This window comes from Strix uralensis, chromosome 17 (assembly GCF_047716275.1).
Source record: "Strix uralensis isolate ZFMK-TIS-50842 chromosome 17, bStrUra1, whole genome shotgun sequence".
NCBI lineage: Eukaryota > Metazoa > Chordata > Aves > Strigiformes > Strigidae > Strix > Strix uralensis.
In genome coordinates this window covers 18080269-18102379 of record NC_133988.1, presented here as the reverse complement: position 1 = coordinate 18102379, position 22111 = coordinate 18080269, and the positions used below count along the sequence as shown (strand labels likewise).

At 41.6% G+C, this 22111-nt stretch overlaps 1 protein-coding gene across 3 annotated transcripts in view; it reads right to left on the bottom strand.

Moving 5' to 3' along the window:
* Positions 1 to 22111, bottom strand: part of ZNRF3 (zinc and ring finger 3) — a 95501-nt gene that overhangs the window by 13862 nt on the left and 59528 nt on the right. For all 3 annotated transcript variants that reach the window (XM_074887255.1, XM_074887257.1, XM_074887256.1), the window contains one exon: positions 1699 to 1773. In XM_074887255.1, coding sequence (XP_074743356.1) covers positions 1699 to 1773 — 75 coding nt within the window. The remainder of the gene's footprint in view (positions 1 to 1698; positions 1774 to 22111) is intronic.

The window sequence follows — 22111 nt, the reverse complement described above, 5'->3', positions numbered from 1 at the left end:
GTTTAAGATGTGGTTGTATTTCTCACTATCCTACTCTGATTTGATTGGTAACGAATTAAATTGATGGTTTTTCCCCAAGTCGAGTCTGTTTTGCCCGTGACCATAATGGGTGAGTCATCCCTCCCTGTCCTTGCCTCAACCCAGGAGTCTTTTCTTGTATTTTCTCCTCCCCATCCCACTGGCAGGGGCCAGGGGGGAACAAGCAAGTGGCTGCATGGGGTTTAGTTGCCAGCTGGGCCTAAACCACAACACCCATGATGTTAAAGGTTCTGAAGACTTTGGCTGAGAATCAAAATGCATGAAACACAAGTGTCCAGAGAAGCATGAGAAGGGAGCCAATAAAATAACTCTTGCGTTTAGAGTATGAAAGCTAGGTCTAGTCATTCCTCTCCTGTTTGTGTTTGCACAGGCTGCTGCTCTGTCCTTTAACAGAGCCTACTTTGTCAGCTACTGCACCGGGCCACTAATCTCCTTTCATTTTATTGGTACACCCAAAACATTCAATCATCCACTAGACTATTTTCCCAGCTATTGGGGACAGTTGCATGCAGTTTATTATCAGGAATCAAGGAAGGGCAGCTGTTGCTGGTAGAGTGAAGAGAGCAAGAGGCAGTAATTATGCATCGCAAGTTCAGAGCAGGATGGCTGAAAGTAACTGGAAGCTGTAACGCAGAGAAAAAAAATGGGAAAAGACGGGTTACGTGCAGGTTTTTTTTCCTGTGTATAAAAGGGCAAAAAATATCCCTGAGAATGTTTGCAAGATCAAGGCTGCAGCCTTGATGCACATGCAGAGCACAGTTCTCAAAGCATCCATTGCACAGGGTCTGCATTCCCTTGTCCAACAGATGCTCATTTCAGAGTTAAAGCCAGTTTTTTTAATGTAAACATTGATGGTCTCTCTTTTCCCCCAGAAATTCAGGCTGCACTTAAAAACATTCAGCTTCACTTGTATCTTTTGTAGCAGAAACAGCAGGTTTGTTTCAAGACAAAACAAGACTAAATGAAATGCAGACTATTTCTGTGCTTGTTACATTTCTTCTCTCTACTCAAATAACTCAGAATTGGCTGGAAGGATCTTGCCAAAGCATTTCACAGAGCTATTACCTCTCCCACTTCAAATGAAAAGATGGAAGTTGTACCGAGACAGCCCCCCGCCCCCCCAAAAAACCCCTGCTTGTCCACAAAGTATGTAGGCCAGAAATCAGCTGTAAACAAGAAAGAAATGTTTGTAAGTTTTGTAAGAATCTTGTTTAGAACCAGGTTTGAAAGCCATTTTGCAACCTCAAAAATAGCAGCTGCTCAACAACAATATCGATCACAAGCTGGGTAGTGCCAAACACCCTGTATTTTGTACACAGAGCTGGGTAAAGAAAACCTCGACTAGATAACGGGACACAAAAAGCTTGCCATCGTTTCTCAAAACCTCAACCCCAGTCCTGGATTCTGGATTCTAGCAAAGGTTAGAAGAGAAACATAACTCCCCAAACTTTTCTCTTTCTACCACATTCTCAACACCTCCATTGCTTCTTGCCTGTCAGAAGATGAGCAGGAAAACTACAGCACCATGTTACTCAGGGTCAGTAGCTGCACATCTTAAGGCAGGTGTGCTCTGAGATCTATATGCTCTCACGTCTCACCTCAGCAACTCTAAAAGAATCCAATGGAGGCTCTAATAAAACTAGGCTCCCTTCTTCATACCTGATCAATGGCATCTGGGTTTTCAGAAACATCAAAGATGACCGCTGTGGCTCCTCGCTGTACTGCTCGTTTTGCCTGCAATAAGAAAGACAGCATCCTCAGTCCCACCCCAGAAGATGACTTACCTCAAAAATTACTCCCTCTCCTCATCTCCAGATAGCAAACTTAAGATTCTGTGTTTCTGTGTAGTTAAAACAAATGACAGAGTAATTACAAACACAGGAGTTTCTAAATCAGCATGAAATGTAGTTAAACTTCACTACAGCTTCTACAATCTCTCTGCTCCTTCCTTCTCAAACTCCTTATTCAGCAAGCTCTTAAAGGAATTCAAATATATTTAAAGTCTTTAGAAGGTCTAAATCATAAGATTTTTAAAAAATTAAATTATGTTATTTTTCTGCACGCTACTTGGAAGTGCCATTAAAAATAATCTTCCCTGTGATTTGAGGTGGAGAGACAAGCTCACTAGGGCAGAAAGTGGACCAGGTTCTTTACACCTTTTCAGTATCATTCTCATAGTCACAACAAACTCTAGCATATCACAATCCTCACCGAAAGTGCCTCAGAGAATACTGCTCTTACTGACCATTAGAGGTCAGAACTGTTTCATACAACACTTCTTACTCAGGCAAGATCAGACAGACCTATTTAAAAGACTTAAAAGCGTATGGCTTTTCATCAAATACCTGGAGTTACCAAGAGCACAGAGAAGGTATTAGAACATATTAAAATCCTCTGGGATAGAGAAAACAGTATTTTAACCACCGAGGCTAAGACAGGGTATTTTTACCAATTTCTGCCACTCTACCTCTGTACATTCTGTTCAAATGTTGCTCAATGGCTCCACAGAGCAAACATTCCCAGTAACTTTTCAAAGCTGTTACTGCCTTTGTTGGATGCAGAATGTAAGTCACTATTTCTCCACGTGATGACAGCTGTCACCATCACAGCACTAGACAAGAGGACACCGGCTCTTTACAGAGACTAGCAGAATCTGAACTCAAATCGAGATACAAAAGAAACATATGAAAGTGATAAATTATGAAAAATCACTGTGTTTTCCAAGAATGTTGGCCAATACAGGGATGTTAGTTTGAACACCTACAGGTCACTTTCTTTGCTCTGTTCTTTTATTTTGTTTTTAACCAACCAAGCCGATCAGACAGTGCATGAGGGAAACCAACTCCCAAAGGGGGTCTCTTTCTCAGCCCTGCAGGTGATTTGTCCCCTTTGAAGTCAGCACACCTGACTAACCACTAATAGCCGTTGGGGAGGAAAAGTTAAAAGGAATCTACTAGACATTCTCCATGGAGTGTCCCTGAGGTGAAAGCTCATCCAGGTTTCCCTAGAGGCACCTTTTACAGACATGCAGTGCTTGTGGAACCGTTCAGGCCATTTAGATGGTTCTTTTAGGAAAGTCAGTGAACAAGCAAAGCACTTTGATCTCTGGATATTTTAAAAGATTTTAAAGAGTTTGGTTCATAAAAAACCCTTCATTTTGTGAACACGCTGAATGAGGAGCATACAGCGCAGCAATTCGTTAAGTTTCCACCGCCAAGATGTAACATGTCTTCCCTGCTATTGCAAAAACAGGCGTTAAGAGGTGAAGAGCACCGGCCGGGTTCAAAACCCGTGCTGGGGAAGGGAACAGCCAGCGGGGTGAACCGTTCGCCGCCCGCCCTGCTCCGCACACGCAGCCTGAGGTGGTTTGGCCCCGCCCGACCGCGGGCCCCGCCCCGCCCCGGAAGTGACGCCTGCGTGGGCCCCGGCAGCCGCCGGGAGAGCGGCGGGATGCGGGTTTGTTCCTCGCCGGGGCCCGAATCCCCCCTCCCCCCCCCCCCCACACACACACAGCGGTGCGTTCGCCCCTGGTCTGGGTGCCCCCGCCGCTGGCCGCAGCCGCCAGCGAGCGGGGCCCCGGGAGCGGCCCCCGGCGGCGGAGAGACTCGTTGGCATGGCGGGAGCTCGGCAGCGGAGGCCGGTTACGAGGCCACCGCCGAGCCCCCCTGCGCGGCAGCGGCCAGCCCGCCCGGGAGCGGCGGGGAAGGCGGGTGCTGCGGCGGGCGTTCGGGGTCCCCCGCGGCTCGGCCGCAGCCGGCCCGGTCCGGCCCGGCGGGTTCCGCTGGCAGGCCAGAGCGCAGCCGCAAACGCGCCGGGGGCTGCCGCTCCCCCCCGTCCTCCCCCACCCCGTGCCCGTTTTTAAAAGCAGCGCCCAGCCCCGCTGCCCCTCGGGGACTCGCCCCTTCCTTTCCGCTCAGGACGGCTGCCGGGGCGCTCCTGGGGCCTCAGCCGGGCACCCGGGAAGGGCTGGCTGCCACTCCGGCCCGCCCCCCCAAAACTGCAGGATAATGAAAGCCGAAACGTCTTCGAAAAGAGCCTGCCTGCTACTCGGTAACCAGGACAGCTCAAAATAACACAGCAACCTCAGTCCCACTTAAAATAACAGGCATGTGACTTTTTCATTTTGGGCTATTCAGCATTTAAAGACTGCCCCTAAATCATTTTTCTAAGCAAAGTGGCCCAAAAGAGATAGACATTGGCTGAGGAGGAAGAAAAGTAAGTTGCCCTGGTACATGCTTTACCTTTACAATTCCCATGGCAAACAAACGGTCATTCCTCAATTCAATTCCCGTGCAGTAAACGTGCTGGCATATCCCTTTCTGAGATTGTTTGTCTTCTGTGGTTTAACAAATCATTATCACTACATATCAGTATTCTTCCTTTTTCATAAAGAGTAATAAAACCAAAAAAATTGATAACTGCACTTTCAGTAATCCCAATGATCACTGTTCATAGTGACAATTTCTCAGTCTTTCTTTGCATTCAGAGTCTGAAAGCCAACACTACTACAGAGCAATGGCCTCTGGCCTGTTCACTCTACACAGCCACTACATGCACGCACCACCGTCGTAACTTCTACTTTTTCTGTAAAGTGCTCCCACTTCCCAACTGGAGCTCCAGGGAAGTTACATGTGTTCTGTGTAGATCTGCAGCTCACTCACTGCCCGACATGTAGAAACACAGGGCTCAACTGCACAAAAACACTGATGTACTTTACTAAGCATGCCCTGGTCCTAGAAGCCGGACTGCAAATGGCAGTGATCTTCATTAAGCCCCGTATTGGCAATTCAAAAATACTTTTGTCCTTAAGTACAAACATAATAAACCACAAAATATAGGTCAGATATAAGTAGGTCTGTTTAGGATAGAGACAAGTCACCTGGCATCTTATGTGACAAGCACAACCTTAACTGTCTGAAATTATTGTAATTTTTCTGGAAGGGAGATACCTTTTTTACGGCAACTCTTTCACTGGCATTTTCCCCTTGTGTTATGTGTAACGGTGGTGTAAAAGGAACAGTGGTTTGCACTTGTAACCTATGCTACTATGTCTAAAGTGCTATGGTTGGGAACTGCCTTACTTTTTAAAAAAAAAAAACCCTCAAGCTATTTCTGGTAGAACACAGCTGGTCAGGAAGGGAGACTTAACAAAAATCTGGGGGTATACAGCTGAAAAAAAGAGAAATTTCCTCAGTGTCTTCTTTCATTTTTAGGCATGAAGTTCCAAATGTGAAAATTTGTTACAAAACCAAGGAGTCCTCCTGGATGCATCTCTTGTCATGATCATGTGGTAATCCCTGCAATAGGAAGAAGGTTCATGCTGTTCACACAGCAGCCCTCTTTTCCTAGATGAGCTCTAGCCAGCTCCCTGAACTGCGTGCACCCCAGATGAGGAAACTGTGTAAGACAATCACAGCCTGAATCGCATATTGCTCATTGTATCAACTCAGCAATAGCTATGATTAAGTTAAGTTTCCTGTTCCATGTATTAGCCCCGCCTTTAGGCCCCATCAATACTGATTATAGTGCAGTGGGAAGGCCCTCAACAGGTCTGGATGCTTACAGAAGGAGGAAAAAAAAAATCTCCAGTTCTGGTTTTCAGATCTTCTGAGCAGTGGTAACTCCTGCAAATTCCTTTCACAGACTGGTTTCAGAGTGCCTCAATAAATACAGCTACAATATTGCCAGAAGCACAGGGGCCAAAGAGGTGACAGAGCAACAACAACCATTTTCAGTGGATGTAGGTAACAGACTGGCCATGCAGAAGTAGCCTATACTGCACAATTGGAGGGGAAGAATAAATCTTTAGAATTGCTGTAAGGGCAAAGAAACAGGAAGACATCCATTTACAGCATGATAACATCATGATACAGGCAGAGCAAACCACCTGATGAGGAATAATATTTTTATTTAAAATTTATCCTAGCAATCTGGAGTAACAAAAGCAGTAAATCAACTGCAGAGAATTTCAGTCCATAGCTGCACCAAACATTTTGCAGCAATGTATTGCAACTATCACAGCAGCAAATGCCAGAAACTGTATTCCAATATCCATTCTAATCTTTTCTTGTGCACTAATTTTACTTGTGTACAGATTCAGACACCATTTGAACTAACGTTTCTGTGTATTGGTTTCAAGTTCTGTGATTTTTTTTTTTTTTACTCCCTGAAAGTCCACACAAAATCAGCTTAGCTCAGAACTGCATATAAATCCCTATTCTCGTAACAGAATTAAAACTCCCAGATACTTTTTTTTTAATATTAGTGCCACTTAAAATTAGCATTTTCAAGCCTTCACAGCAGTTTGCTGGATTTTTTCTCCTTTGTCTCCGACATAGTAAACAGCTTAAAAGTGGTTCAAAGACATTTCAGTTAATCATAAGCCAGGCACGGAACAAGCAAGCAAGTTAGCAGCGTTTCCCCTTAGAAAGCAAAAAATCTCCAAGCTTCAAAAATCTACTGTCTTGTGCATTAATGATACTACAGTATAGCTAGTGTGAATAGGTTGAAAATAAAAAGGACAAGAAAGACAAGTGTCTAGGGGTTCTATTTAAACTTACTAGACCTCATATTGCAGCATGTCCAGAAGAATAAAAATCATTACCTTGTCAATCTCACAGTCCTTGTTCTATCTACAGATTTGATCAAAACAAGTAGACCAGAACAAAGTGCAAGAAAGCAATGAACGATTCTGCCCTAAATGCACCAAGTCCAGGGCTGTATAATGGAACTGAATCTCTTAGGATGAAATAGTATCATCAAAGGATGGACAAAAGATATCCCTGGTGCAGAGACAAAGGAATATATATACCCTGAAACATACCCCCAACTTCCCAGGTACATGCAAGCTGGGCCTAGGGGGAGTCTAGTAGTGCTTACTGACACCAGTTATGACTACAGGACTGCAGAGAAAACACAAAAAGCTCTGTTTCTTTTGGATTGTTTATTTTGCTAACCCTTCACAGTAAGCATCATTTAAGATTATCACTTGGATTAAGTCATCTGTTCAGTAGGGGAGAAGATCACAACAGCAGATGAAGGCAATCAAGCTCATGAAGAATGCTGTTGAAATAACCAGCAAACATTTGTACTCACCTACATCATAAAATACAGAGAATATGCACCTTGACTGTAACTAGTGTTAGGAGTTTCAGCCACTTTAGGAATATTTCCAAATATTCCAAAACCTTAAGTTTTTCTTTGTAGATGAGCATTAAAAAGAGTTCTGCCATTTCCTAGACTTCATTCAAACACCTGGTAGACATTTGACTATCTTCTCTAGTTAAATGTTGGATGTAGGCACCTCTAAAAATAACTAAAATGATCAGGAATAAAACCCCCACCTTTGAATTTGTCCTTCCTCAAATCCTTAAAAATCACCAGCCTAGGACTTTATCAGAAGCCCTCTGCTGAAGAATACATTTGGGTACTTTATACTCAAAGAAAAACGTAAACAGAAGGATACGGTGTGTTTATCATGCATTTTTAATATTACTTTTATTGTAAATACATAATATTGGCTTCATCTATGTTTCTATAGTGTTTTACTTGGCACAGAGATTGTCACAACTCGTGGAGAAGGCTGATGCAAAGTTATTTTAGAGTGTATTTTAGATACCTACTTGTTATGAACTCACAATTGATAACAATTAACAATAAAATGCACATTAAATACTGCCTCAGATTAAAATGTGGAAGAATTTATGAGACCCTGTAATCTAGAGAGGATGAGAGAAAATGCATATGACAGAAGTATGAGGAAAGTTATCTTTTCATATCTCCAGGCCTGAAGAAATTTTAGTTATTACCTCAAAGAACACCAGAATGATTTTAAGAGCTCCGCACTCCCTTCCTATGGGTCAGACTAACACAATAGGGAAGCAACAACTTCCTTGATGAGACAAACTTTCAGCCCGAGGGACCAGATGATTATTAAACAGGTGCACTGCTTCCTCTCATTCATTCAAATCAGGTAGGACAGCAACAATCGAAACAGTAAGAAGGTCAGCCAGTTGCTGACATCTAGAAGGGCCTTACGTGGCTGCAGACGCAAACATTGCAAGCATATCCTCCTCTGCTTTCTAGTAGGCCTCATTCCAATTAATATGTCAGTTATTATGCAACAGTGGAGAAATCAACATAAGAAGAAAAGCTGCTTAACAAGGTCCCTGTTTAAGAGACAAATCATACCAAAACCATTATCCTTTTTTCATTACATTTACTACTTTGCCATAGTTAGAATTCCCTCACAATATACACCTGTAGTTACATATGAGGACATGACACTCTAATGGGTTGCAGAGAGTGAATAAGTTACAGATGAGAGAAGGACTGAGGCTTGGAACCACAGGTGCAGAAATCAAAGTTCATTAATCACTTTTAGCTTTGCCATTAACATCAACATAGTAATGCATTATGCATTTATTAAGATAGTAACTCAGTACCTTCTGTTGAAAATGGCTGTTGGCAGAGCCAGATTACTATTTATAAATACACTTTTTAAGTGAACATCCTAGATAAAACTGACAGATTAAAGGGAGAAAAAGATGCTTTAAAAGTATTGGCTGCCTGTGTAAGCCCTCAGATACATTCTGCTGTTCTAACACTACGTTCTCACAAATGCTCTTCCATTAAGAACTACATATCTGTCTTCCCAGATTAGCCTCTTGGATTAGTTGGATCGTTCATCTAACTCTAAGAATTCTCTTCTTGGAATTTAGTGCACTGCAAATACCATAGTTACAATTAACATTTGTTATGTGGTACATGAGGGACCTGATTTATTCTCTGGGTTAAGAAAATGATAAAGGTGAGGAGGGGGAGACTGGGCAATGGTTTAGGTGGTAACCAGCACAGATGTCAGTAAACTGCTTTTAGCAAACTATCCCAACTCTATTCCATCAGGTGCCAGCATGTACTATTAGCTGGTCCTCCAAAATGAACAAGACTGGAAGCAGAACAGTAAGGACAGAGTATGCAGAAGACAGTCCTATGGATGGCAAAAGCAAAACGCTGCTTACAGTCAGAACTGAGGGAAACAGCACAGCTCCAACAGGTGTAACTGCGGCTTTTCCCTCTTCCCTTCTCCTTTTTTCAATACATCTCACACTTTTTGGGGCAGAAGATATGATAATTACGTTGCTCTAACTCTGTGCAGAGATTGTTGAACACAGTAGACAAGAAAATTGGTTTATACATCCTTATTTAGCTGAGAACTAGCCAGCCTGACCAAACTTGCATTTGCTTTGTCAGTTTTTGAGGTCTTCCCCCTCAATTTCTCCATGAACTAAAAATCATTGAACTTGAGACACATTTTCTGTTTAACCCAGCCCATCAGATCCAATATTCCATGTCAGATGTCTCATCATTGTTCAGTTAGTGGTCATTAATCTGCCAAAAGAGTGGGATTATGCAAGCGGTGTGAAGTAGAATCTTTTTTATAGCTCTCTTTGGTCCTCTGAAATAAGCAGTCAGCCTCTCAGATAGCGTATCAGTAACATGTAAGCAACACTCAGTAGCAAGCAATTGCATACTCTGATTTTCATGATTTTTTCATGATTTTCAATGAAAAGTTCTGGTGTCTTGCTTCATTGCTCTGGAAAGTCAGGTCAAGGATTTCAACAATCCTGACTGCTAGTGAATACGGCTGAAGGGATAAGGTTTCCATCTGCAATATTTTACCAGATTATGAATAGAGCAATTCAGTGGTCATGATCTTCTCCTGAGTAGACTCAAAAATAGCAGAACCTGTTCCAAAAATTTTTAGCGCTCACAAACCAACAGATTAGCATCTGTTTTCTCCATATCGAGATCAAGTGAGACAACAAAGATGTAGACAATATTATCAGAGCTAGGATACAGAAAATGCAGTACCAGGTTCTAGAATATTGGCTTTTCTAGTTGCCTTCTGCAGAGTTTTCCTCATTTGATTTTGTTCTATTAGCAGAGGACAACTTTGGTGCTGAAATAAGCATCAGGAGCCTACATTATCAGAGTTCAACTTCTGCAGAGACTCTTGAGTTTTAAGGAGTCTTCAGTTAAGTATGGACAAACCCAGGAAGTTCTATAGATGAGAGAGACCACTGGCTCTTACATAAAATGCATGATGAATCCGCAGGTCTGGACAAGCAGATGTTGCCACCACCAGTTTGCCATTTCAGTCAGCTGCATGGCGTTCTGACCTTGACGCTCTCCAAGCCCTTAACTTCTTCAGCAGAGAGGTAGACCTTAAAGAACCCTATTAAACTGAGCAGTGGCTATGAACTGCACCCCCATTCTATGGATGGCAGCATTAGATTTTCAGTATGACAGAAATGGCATCACGTGACGCTAGGCAATAAAATCTAAACCTGTTTTTTGATATGGTTGTGATAAAGGTTCTCTCCTTAAGCCAAGTGTAATCTCCTATCAGGACCAAGACACACACGGATTTCATAAAGGTTTTTCCACCTTGATTCTGCATCACAGCACAGCAGGCTTTCCAGCACTATACTTAGTACTGCAAAAAAGGAAAGTACTCTTCACTGGAATACTTCAGATGCTCCTCTCTGTAACTGGGCACAAAACACACATCCCATTAAGAAGGAGGGGAGAAAAAAAAAAAAAAAAACACAAAAAAACCAAACAGCTCAGCAAAATCTGTCAGTATACTTAAGAACACCACTATATTGGCTGCTAAAACATCAACTACAGTGGATATTACTATTCAGATGATTTTGAAAATACATCTGGAACACTATCTCCTAAGGTAAGCAAGGATGTGTGTTTCCTATTGACATTTGACTATACACAATACATTCAGTTCACAGCAGCTACTGCTGGGAAAGAAAAAATATAATGTTCTCTCATCAGCAGAATAAAACCCATTTCTAGCGCAGAGTCCCAACTGTACTTGCAAAAGCAGGGAACATCAGCCACAGGCAAAGACGCTCCAGCAAAACAGTCCGATGCACTCTGCTTACCACTGAGAATCTTGCACAAACCCCACAGCATTATGTCAAATACACCTTTTCATTACAATCGTCAAACCGCAAAACCTCTTTTTCTCTCAGAGCTACAGAGAATACAGACAACATCTGAACAATACAGTCATCCCCTCTTTCTCTCCCGCACTACTATCAGGCTCAGTCAATCACCAAAAATACCTTGCCCCTTGAACCACTGGGACTAGAAAGCCAGGCCACAGTGCAGAGGAGGAAGGAGAAAAGGACATAAACCTACTTTGCAAACAGCAGAAGTTACAAATTAACCAACTGATGCCTCAGTCCTGTTAATGTACAATTCCCCAGTAATTCCAGAAATTAAGTTAAACCAAGCATAAGCAGGATGCCATTTCAAACATTTTCTGAGATAACATAAAAGGAACTTGCAGGTTTCTGTCTGAAAGAGAAGGCAGAATATCACAAAAAGATAGTCAAATCCCCAAGTTTCACACCAGCATAAAACCGCTTCCTGACTGGAATAACTCAAATCAACTTCTCTGGCACTTTGGGTTATGTTTTATACATGTACCCTACAGATGCTGCATTACAACAGTTGCTTTATCGATTAAGGATAGAAATAGAAAGTACGAAGCAGTATTTTTAAATTTAAAAATATAATCACAATTAAAACCCAAAGTACTTCTCTGTAAAAAATTTAAAAAACCTAAAAACCTATATATGTCTATTTTAAGAAAAATATCAGCTCATGCAGTACATAAACACATCAACAATATATACCAATGTGATCCACACTACTCAGTACTGAGAGGCTCTCAGAGTTAAAATGAGGAAGAAAAAACCAAAAGTATCTCTCTCTTCTGGGGTGAGGGAGAAACACTGTGATCAGTTCTGAGTCTAGACCAAGTAAAAACAACATGAAAAAGACCTTTATATAATCCTGAACACAGTGCAGCCTGCTGGCTGCAGATCTCTTGTGAGACATTTCAGAGTCCTGGGACTCCATTCCCCAAAACCTGCCCTCTGCTATCACAGACCATTCTGCGGGCCAGCAGACTGGTCGCTATGAGAAGGCATGGTCACAGAGAGAAGGGTGAGCACTGGAAGAGAGAAAAGGAGGGCACTGAGGACTTGAGCTAGGTACCCTTCACAGAGAACCTAGCGCACGCCGCTAGAAGTGACATTTCATGGTGTTACACAGAAATGCTGCTACATTTTACAAACCTTCAAGCTTTTCCAAGACAACAGAATTCCTGTAGTTACCTCCAAAATATAATGGTCACAAGATTAGTATATTTGGGAAAATACATACTAAAGAATCATATACCATAAAATACCACTACAGCCAACTCGGATAACTCTTAACTTTATCTTTGCATTGAAGGTGTACTGAAAGTAGATGAAGTAGGAGCAGCAAACTAGACCTAAGATAATTACATAAACATACATACAAGCATGCTGTGGTGCCGAGAGAAGATGGAGGTATGGAAAAGTGTGGCAGGAGTTGTAAATTAAAGGAACTATTAACCTAGACCACTGTAAGAAGCCATCCCTATAGTACCCAAGCTGTGAATGTGCCAAGTTAGAATGTACCGTGGTTCCTCCTATCTCAGATACACAAGGCATGTACTCTGATAATTACCTTAAAATGATAAATTGGTATGTATATACATCAAAAGGGAAAACAAAGAATTATAAGAATTATGTCTTGCATTTAGAATAGGAGATGGCAAAACATTCAAAAATTCTAAGTCCTGCAGGAATTCTATCCAATCTCAGTCAATTCAATGGGGAAGTTCAATCCTCCTGAGAAACAAGCCTCACCTTATTACAGAAAGTTCGTTTCAACAAAACAAGTTTTGGGCCATGGTTCCCAATCCACAGCTTTACGTAAGTATTTAAATATATTAGGAAATGGGAGAAATTTCTAACAGATTCAGCCTGTGTGAAGTTATGTAAAGAGTATAGAACAGGTCTGAGGAATCTACAGTTGTCTATCCAAGATATACTAACACATCTAAGTTAACCACAAGTTATTCAAAAGGCTGAACAGCTTTGTGCTCATTAATATCATACTGCTATCCTCCATCTGGAAGGTAAGACAAGATATGAATATGACCACAGCCCACCAAAGGCGCTGAGAAGAAATGAAAGCAAGCATAACTAAGCATGAAAAATAAGGAGTGATTTGGGCCAATTTTGGGTATATACCTATTTTCAAATACAAGAAACTGATAGGAATTCACAGAATCACACAATCATTCCGGTTGGAAAAGACCCTTGGAATCATCGAGTCCAACCCTCAGCCTGACTCTACAGAGTTCTCCCCTACACCACATCCCCCAACAGCTCATCCAAACGACCCTTAAGCACATCCAGGGATGGTGACTCCACCACCTCCCTGGGCAGCCTATTCCACTTTCTGACCACTCTTTTTCTGAAAATTTTTTTCCTCATGTCCAGTCTGAACCTTCCCTGTTGCAGTTTAAAGCCGTTCCCTCTTGTTCTGTCGCTAATTCCCTGTGAGAAGAGACCAGCACCAACCTCTCTACAATGTCCTTTCAGGGAGCTGTAGAGAGTGATGAGGTCTCCCCTCAGCCTTCTCCTCCTCACACTGAACAGTCCCAGCTCTTTCAATCACTCCTCACAGGATTTATTCTCCAGGCCCTTCACCAGCATTGTTGTCTCCTCTGCACTCGCTCCAGCACCTCGAGATCTCTCTCGTATCGAGGTGCCCAAAACTGGACACAACACTCCAGGTGTGGCCTCACCAGTGCAGAGCACAGGGGGACTATCACCTCCCTGCTTCTGCTGGTCACACTATTTCTAATTCAAACCAGGATGCCATTGGCTTTCTTGACCACCTGGGCACACTGGCGGCTCATGTTCAGCTGCTTGTCAATTAGAACCCCCAGATTCTTCTCTTCCAGACAGCTCCAGCCACACCTCCCCAAGCCTGTAGCAATGCAGGGGGTTCTTGTGGCCCAAGAGCAGGACCTGGCATTCAGTGTCTTCTGCTTAGTATCATCTGCCTTGTTTAGTCTCATCCTCAAGTAGCTGGCCTTCATCCATAGGTTGATATTTACTGTAAACAAGGGCATTTTAGCGATAACACAATCATGATCTGAGGTGAGGAAACAGTAGATACAAGCCTCAACTGTGACAAAATGCGGTGCTCTTTGCAGAGTTCTTAAACGCCTGCATGCAGTCTGTGAAAGTATGCTCAGACATACATCATATATACCAAGGTGACTTGTCAAGCAGGAAATGTATTTTTACTTCTGCGCATACTGGAGTTAAAATGCTAGAGCATGTTCCCCTGGGGGTTCTGTCCTCTGTCGGGGATGAGCATCTGCATCCACGACTACAGAATACACAGGTAACCCTCAGTCAGTGACTTCAGTCTTTCTGAACGAACAAAGGTGTGTAAAATTCCCTTGGTATCCCGTAGAATACTACTGATTCTGTGAGATCCTCCCTCCCTCTCCACTAGAGGAATCATCTTGCGTAATAAGTTCAGTAGTAAAAATATGCATGGTGGGCCAGTATTCCGGTTTACCTAGCAACTTTCCATGGGCTTGCTAATATAAGGTGACATGGACTTTCTTTCAAACAGTGATCCTTGGTTTTGGATTAGATTAGTTTCAAGGTCCCAAACTGTGGAGGGCCCTTGTTGTTAATTTGTTGATTTTTTTTAAAAAAAAAAAAAAAAAAAAAAAGAAAAGAAGTGGAAAAAAAAGAATAAAAAAGGTGGAGGATTTTTGTTACAAAGGGAAACTGGAAACTTCTCTCCACACAAGCAGAGACATGGCTGTATTGCAGAGGCCTCAGGGTAAGGATTAAAGAAAAACAAAATAGAAACCCTTCCATCTCTAATTAGGGTCTTCATTTGCCAAAGAGCCATTCCACAGCGGGAAGAATTACATTCAGGCCGTTGCTTGGATAACGTCTCCCAGCAGGTTGGCTCCTCAGAGCAGGCTACTCTGAGCCAACAATTTCTGGTTACTTGGAGGCAAGCAGCCTGCATATTGTTTTAACTGGCCTGGCTTTTGCAGCCAGTTTTGCCGAAGAACAATCTTCTATTCAGAATGCAGAGATAAAAGCTTCACTTGGTTTGAATTTGTCTCCAGTTTCTTTCTCCCTTTCTTTTTTTAAACATGGGAATTATAGGTTCTGGAGTTTGCATTATTTCTCTTGTAGACATCAATGTTTTTCCCCCTCTAGCCACTTGATTCTTTGCCAGAGAAGGCTGCTGTCTGGAGTCCAGCCATTCATCAGCCCCTACCTCATCATTAACACTGTGGTGCTGGCGGTCACAGCTCATTGCTGGCGACAGGAAATCCTAACTTGCAAGAGGTTAACCACAGCCCATAAACAGCCAGGCTGGCTCATTAGTCCCTTACAGTCAGCTGAAGGGACCCTCTGGGAGTTTCACCGCTGCTCCCAGACTCAAGAATCTGTGCGTTCTGTGCTCTTCACAAATGCCTTCCTTCCCACCTCTTAAAAGCTCACTATTTGGATCCTCACAGCTAAGGTCCATCTTTTTTCCTATCCAAAGCTGACCAAGTTCTTTGAGCATTCTGAAAAATTAGATGTCTGTGATATATTCTCTTGGCTTACCAGTTGAACAAAACACCAATGGGCCAGTAACTGAAACGTTAATGCACTGGAATACATACATGCTTTTGACATTTTTAATAGTTTTGGTGAGTATTTCATATACAATTCTAAGGCAACAGCTATGCAAATGTTGATAATATATACCTGATCTGTCTAGAGAATTCATACCACAAATATGTCCGGCTCTAATCTTCAAGAAATAACCTGCTAGAATTGCAAATAGCTTGGTCAACGCTCCCTACATCGGCCAAAAAACCCACTTCATACTCATTGAGTTCACAGTATGATCACTTGATTCATTTGGAGTTGATTCCTTGAACTTAGTACAAACACTAAATCATCATGTCATGCAAACAGGCACCTCTAGATAATATCCACCTGGCCACCACAAAGACAAAATCTTTAGCGCAGAAAAACAGCTTCTGGCAAATTATCTCAAAGGAATAGGATATGAAGAACAAAAATTGTGTTATATTGTTTTTCTCTCTCCTCCCTTTCAACCCTGTGAAAATCATTGCAATATATTCCCACGTTATGTCTGCAATTTCTTATGATCCACTATTTTCTACCACTGCCAACTGTATCTGCCCATCTTTTACTCTGAATATTGGAGTCCCTCTGATGAGGCTCTGGTTACATTCCCCAGTTCTCCAATTTCTTCCAAAGCCTTCTGTCTCTCAGTGCACCAAAGTTAGGCATGTCACTCATCTGTGAAGTCCTAATAATTCCATTCCCTGCCTCCATATCTGCTCCTTATTGTCTTCCCTTTATGATCCATTTATCTGATTCTGCTTGCCAGCCTTCTTTTGTGCTCATTTCTATATTCCAACATAGCTGCACTTACTTGCCCACTCACTTTTCTACTTCGAACTCCATTTCTATAGTTCTTCCAACATGTCTGCCATTGTGCATTTCTCCTGTTAGAGAAATAGGCAGATTCTGCATGTAAAATAAAAATATCTCTCAATGTCTGAGAGGCTCACAAGGCACACAGAATCACGAGGGTCCAAAAACTTAAGACATAAAACATTTATCTTAAAAAATTGTTCCTTAGTCTTTACTCAGCCTGGACTTCCATTCATTTCACTGGGAGTTCTGACTGAGCAAAGACTCCAGTAACACATGTTGTGCAACAACAGCTGCTTCTTTAGCTTAAGGGAGAAGCAGCTGTGTTCCACAGTTGGTTGGAAAGGAGCAAAGATGGTGGTGGGGACTGCTAAGGACTCAACTCTAAAAGTGGACATTTATTTAAAGTAATCAGTCCAACAACAGCAAATCTAAGGAGAGCCCAGAGGGCGAAACATTATAAGAGACAGCCTTTCTTCATGAATAGCTGTTGCTTTTCATAACTGTGCAGTGAACACAAAAAGGAAGTTAGTAAATACAATAACAGATTGACGGCACTAGTTGCCAATGGAAAGGGCTCACCACCACCCATGAATTAAAACCTGACAGATCTACTTCTTCTGAACTGCATAACCTGATTCAGCCTTTGTTTGTCCATTCCTTTGAGCACTCCCCTCTTTGGCTTCAATCCAGCTCTTTCCTTTTACATCTTTCACCATATGATCCACACACAACATAAACCTTTCCTCCATCACCAGAATGTAATTGGCTCACTTGTTAGTTCTCTCACCTGTGCTCAACCTTTCCCTTCTCCCCTCAAAGGGACTGCTGAAATTAAGGTGGAAAGTAGTGTGGAAAGTGAGGATTTAAAGAGAAAAGGTATGAGAAAGGTATGTATGAACTCAAGACTTCAACTATAGCGATGAGACTCCTGCTTCATGCCGCATGCCCATGTTCTCTGCAGCCAAACACCCTTACATGCAACATTTCTTCCTTTTTCTTTCCCATTCAAATCCCATTTTTAATCTGTTAAAATAGGCTTGTTGTTAGAGTATGGTCTGTAGGGGACGGAAGAAGAGGCAAGGAGATGGGAAACAGAAGTACACTGGCAAAAGCATTTTGCTTTATGTGATTTTTTTTTGGGGGGGGGTGGGGGGGGGGTGGGGGGGGGGGTGGGGGGGGGTGTTTCAAAAATACACACTTGTCCCTATCAGGAAGATTAGGACGACTGACTGTTTCTGTCTGTCATTGTGAAAATTCAGCTTCTTCCTGAAAAACCATGCATTATCCTCTCTTCTGACCATATCTATGCAATTTTGTTAGAACTCCAGAAATCATTATGTCTATATGCTGTGGAGGTCTGATCACACTGCTAGCACTCGGGAAGTAAAAAGAATGTCAAAAGATAAGTGACACCAAAACATTTGCACAAGTAACAGTACCACTTCAAATATAATTTTTTAAAGGTGTTTTATGCTTGTTTAAAAGGGGTATTAACATTTCAGGCATCTGGACGTTATAAATGATAACGAAGTGGGGAATAACAAGAAACTATCAGTATGATATTACAGCACTTCTGTTCTTTGGTGCTTCAGGAAAATGGTAATTCTCAATATATTATTTAGAACAAATACAGTAAGAAAAACACATGCATGGCAGGGATTACAATTATATATACACTATTTCTTTTCATAGTTAACTCTAATTTTGGGCAGTGCTAAGACAACATACTACAAAATGAAAAATTTAAATACAATGTTAATGGAGACTCTTAAAGAACGTGAATGATTCAGAAGGCCAGATTTTAACTAGGATGCTCTTCTTCCCCTCAAAACGCATACTCTTTTTCATTACAAAACAATGGGATTGATAAACAATATAGTTTGTGTTTTGATCAGAGTTTTGACATGTTTGGCATGTGCAATGTAGATCTATCAAATAGCCCACTGCCAAAGGAGTCTAGTCTCATTCAAGAAACTTCTCTTCTGCTTTGTAACAGCTTCCTACTTAACACAGAATGTCTAAGAGTTCAAAACAACCAGTATTAAGTTTCTACTGCTGAACAACTTTCCTCAGTCTGTAGTTTGACATGCATTTAGGCCAGCACTGCCATCAGAAAAAGCAGCCCCTTTATCCTCTTCCTCTTACTTGTTCCTACCTCCACTGGACACTATGCTGCCAACAAACCTTCATGTGGTCACAGTGAAACAAACCAACCAGCCAGCTTAGAAGTCACCCATACTATTACTTTTCAGTCAGACCAATTAAATTTTGCCATAAGTTTTGAGACTACTGTCTCAGAATTAATTCTAAATCCTTTTTAGATGCTGTTTAGAAAGAAACATGGGCTGACAAACAGAAGGCAACAAAGGCCCCCAAACTGTGGAACAGATAATACAAGTGGAATGTCAACTACTTCAATGGATGTAAGAAGTTTTCCTGAAGTGACAGTATCTTCTACTGCATGTGGCACAGGACCCATCGTAGGGTGGGTTACTGCAGCTGTCACTACCTGTTGAAAGTATCTGAACAAGCAAAGTTTTGGAAACATTGATCAGTGGTTGTAGACATGTCTCATTAATTTTAGATCTTAATCTACTGCGTAGCTCAGTCCTAATTTCTGAATAGGTTCAGCATGGAATAGCATTTGCCTAAATTCCATATACATTTCTACAACTGAACTGAATTGATTTATACAAGAAATTACCCAAACTGCACATAAAATTATTAATGTTATACAGAAACAAAAGGTATGCTTATATAGACACTGCAATTCTTATTTGTACATGTAACTGCATGCTTAATTTAGGCTACTGATGTAAATGTGTAAGCTGATTTTGTTTAATTCGCCTCGCTTTATTACTTTCCGTAACTTCAAAAGAAAAGGATTAAAACTGACTCCCCACAGACCCTCTTGTTTCTCAAATCTTAGAACAGATCACACTCTATTCAGGAACTAAACTACCAACATAGCCCCATGATTTCTCATTTGACTACCTTTTAAGAATCTTCATATTTAAACTAAATTCTTAGACAAAAGGTTAGGAATCACAGTTAGACTGTTTAATGCAGACACAAATTATGATTATTCTGTCCCCAACCTCAGTAGTATAATCACAATGATGACATGGCAAAACAAGAGATTCTTCTAGTTAACATTTGTGTAACTGTTTTTGTAAATAAACTCTTAAAGAGAGAAAAGAAGTAAATGGATACTGGAAGAACTGACAGGAGTTTCCTCATATTACAGATTGCTTTGATCTGAAGAAAACAGGAAGCTGTAGTAGCAGGGACATCCTCTCTTTGTTAGGTTCTACTCAGATCCACATCCTCAAATACACACACCCTATTAATACAGAAGAGAAGTCCCTTCAGCAGTCCCTGGAAGAGAAACGAGAACAAAATCCTTCCCTGTGGACTATCAAGCCTGCAGAAAGGGAAGAAGTGCTACTCTGAAGCAAATCTTCAGCATTTTCTCACTACCTATCCTGTACTGAAATAAAAAACAACCCACAACAGCATTGCTGGGTTGTATTTCACTGTCTTGACAGATGTTGTTTGCTTCAAAAATGACTACGGGGGGGAAGAACAGGAGGGCTGTGGATTAGTATGTGCAGGACACGTGCAGGTCCCGCCACCACAGTAGAGTGGATGCAGGCATGCAACAGGTATTGTAGGCAGCGCTGCTTTGCCCTTCTCCGAGCAAAGCTGCACTGCTGGAGCACTGCGCTGGCAGGCACCGGAGAAGGGGTCTCATTGTGCTGTATGCAGAGAAGGCAGGAATTCCAGGAGGGGAAAGGTTCCCTTTGAAGCACATGGCACGAAGAGCTTCCCAGTGACCATGGCAACAGCTCAGTGGGTTCCCAGCCTGAGAACCAAGTTACTACAGCCATGCCTCAACAACAAAAAAAGTCTGAAAGAAGGAAAGAGAGAGGGGGAGGTGGGGTCGGGGGTGTGGGGGAGAAAAGCTGGAGCAGAATTAGCCTGGCAGAAACTGAGCGGCTCCCTGGTAGGCAAATCCAGCCAATAATGCTGGTCGGGTTCACGGGGTTTCCTTTTCATTCCCAAAGCTTTCTTCTTCCTCTGTCATTCCCCTTCTAGCCCTATTCAGGACCTCATGAGATCAGTAAAACCCAGGCCTTTGCTTTGCCTGCATGCAGCACTGCCTCAAACAGGGCTGCACTGTGATCAAAGGCAAAGTTAAATCACAGCTGCCACACACACCCTTTTCCCAATCAGGGTCCAGTTTTCACAGGCACTCTAACAGGAGATACATTTTTTTAAACTCTTCCATTTCCATTACACCATATAAATCTGACTAAGAAGAATGAGCAATTAAAAAATCCATATGGGAATGGACACATTAAATTCTGTACAGCTACCAATCCCATTTAGCACATGGATAAACAAGTGGAAAACACAGACCAGGGATTTACTAAAAAAAACAAAACAAAAAAAAAAAAAAACCAAAAACCAAAACCAATACAAAACCCAACCAAAAAAACCCCCAAAACAAAACAAAAAATCCCCAAACCCAAAACACCCCAAATCAAAAAAGGCCACAACAACCAAAAATAACAATAAGAATAAAACCATACATCTTTGTAGCAGATTTGTATGTCATGGAATTTAGCTCTACAAACAGCTTTTAAGTAGTCTCTACGTTCTACTTCACAATGTTCCAAACTTTCCACAATATTATCTATTTTCTTTCTTTACTACTAAACAATTAAACAAAACCTCCTAATTTATTCCTTCATAGACGCATGCATTCCACTATACATACACAAGCACTCAGCTTTTTGTTGCTACTACATTACTCAACACAAATGTTCACCAGTTTTAGTGAAACGAGTTTAAATTGGCTCCCTTAAAACAGGACTTACAAATTATTTTATGGTTTGAGTTAGTCTGAGCTTTTAAACACATTCATTTATGATGACAAAATAATTGTCAGCTTAACCAGGGTAACTCTCCATGTGTATCCTCTTAGTTCATAGCAAAGATGAGGATATTCAAACTAGCCTTCTCAGTGAAAAGTGTCCAAATGAATCAGAATTGCCCACATGTGTCAAACTGGAAAAGGAAGCGCATACACAGACCTGGCAAAGTCTTTTTATTTTGCCCTAAATTATTGAGGCAGACTTCCAGTTATGCCTATGACAGTTTTAAAAGAAAGCAAGTCCTTAACTTCTCTCACTTTCCTGGCACCAACTTTATTCCTACTATCAAATCAATAGGTCAGATTGAATCAATCACATCACTTTCCCAACATACAAGATTTGGCTTTCATTTCACAGAATGGTTTCTAATGGAATTAAGACCTAAGAATAAATACTAGAAGATCCCAGTGTCAATTCCAGCATTAGGAAATAAATGTGAACTGAAAAGGGGAGATATATCTGCTTCCAGCAGGAGGTATAATTGATCACACAGTCAGACTTCACTAGACAAAGCAGAATTCCTGTGGTCTAGAAGTTCAAATGCCCTATATGCTCAATTTTATGCACTCCACTACATCTTTTAAGGAGGTAAGAATATTCGCATTCACTGAAGTCTTGCTGTTACCCACCTGAGTCATTCACACACGTGTGCATGGTTGCTTTGCCATTTATCTCACTTGCATAATATCTGGGTATCAGCAGCACCAGCAAAGCTGAAATGCA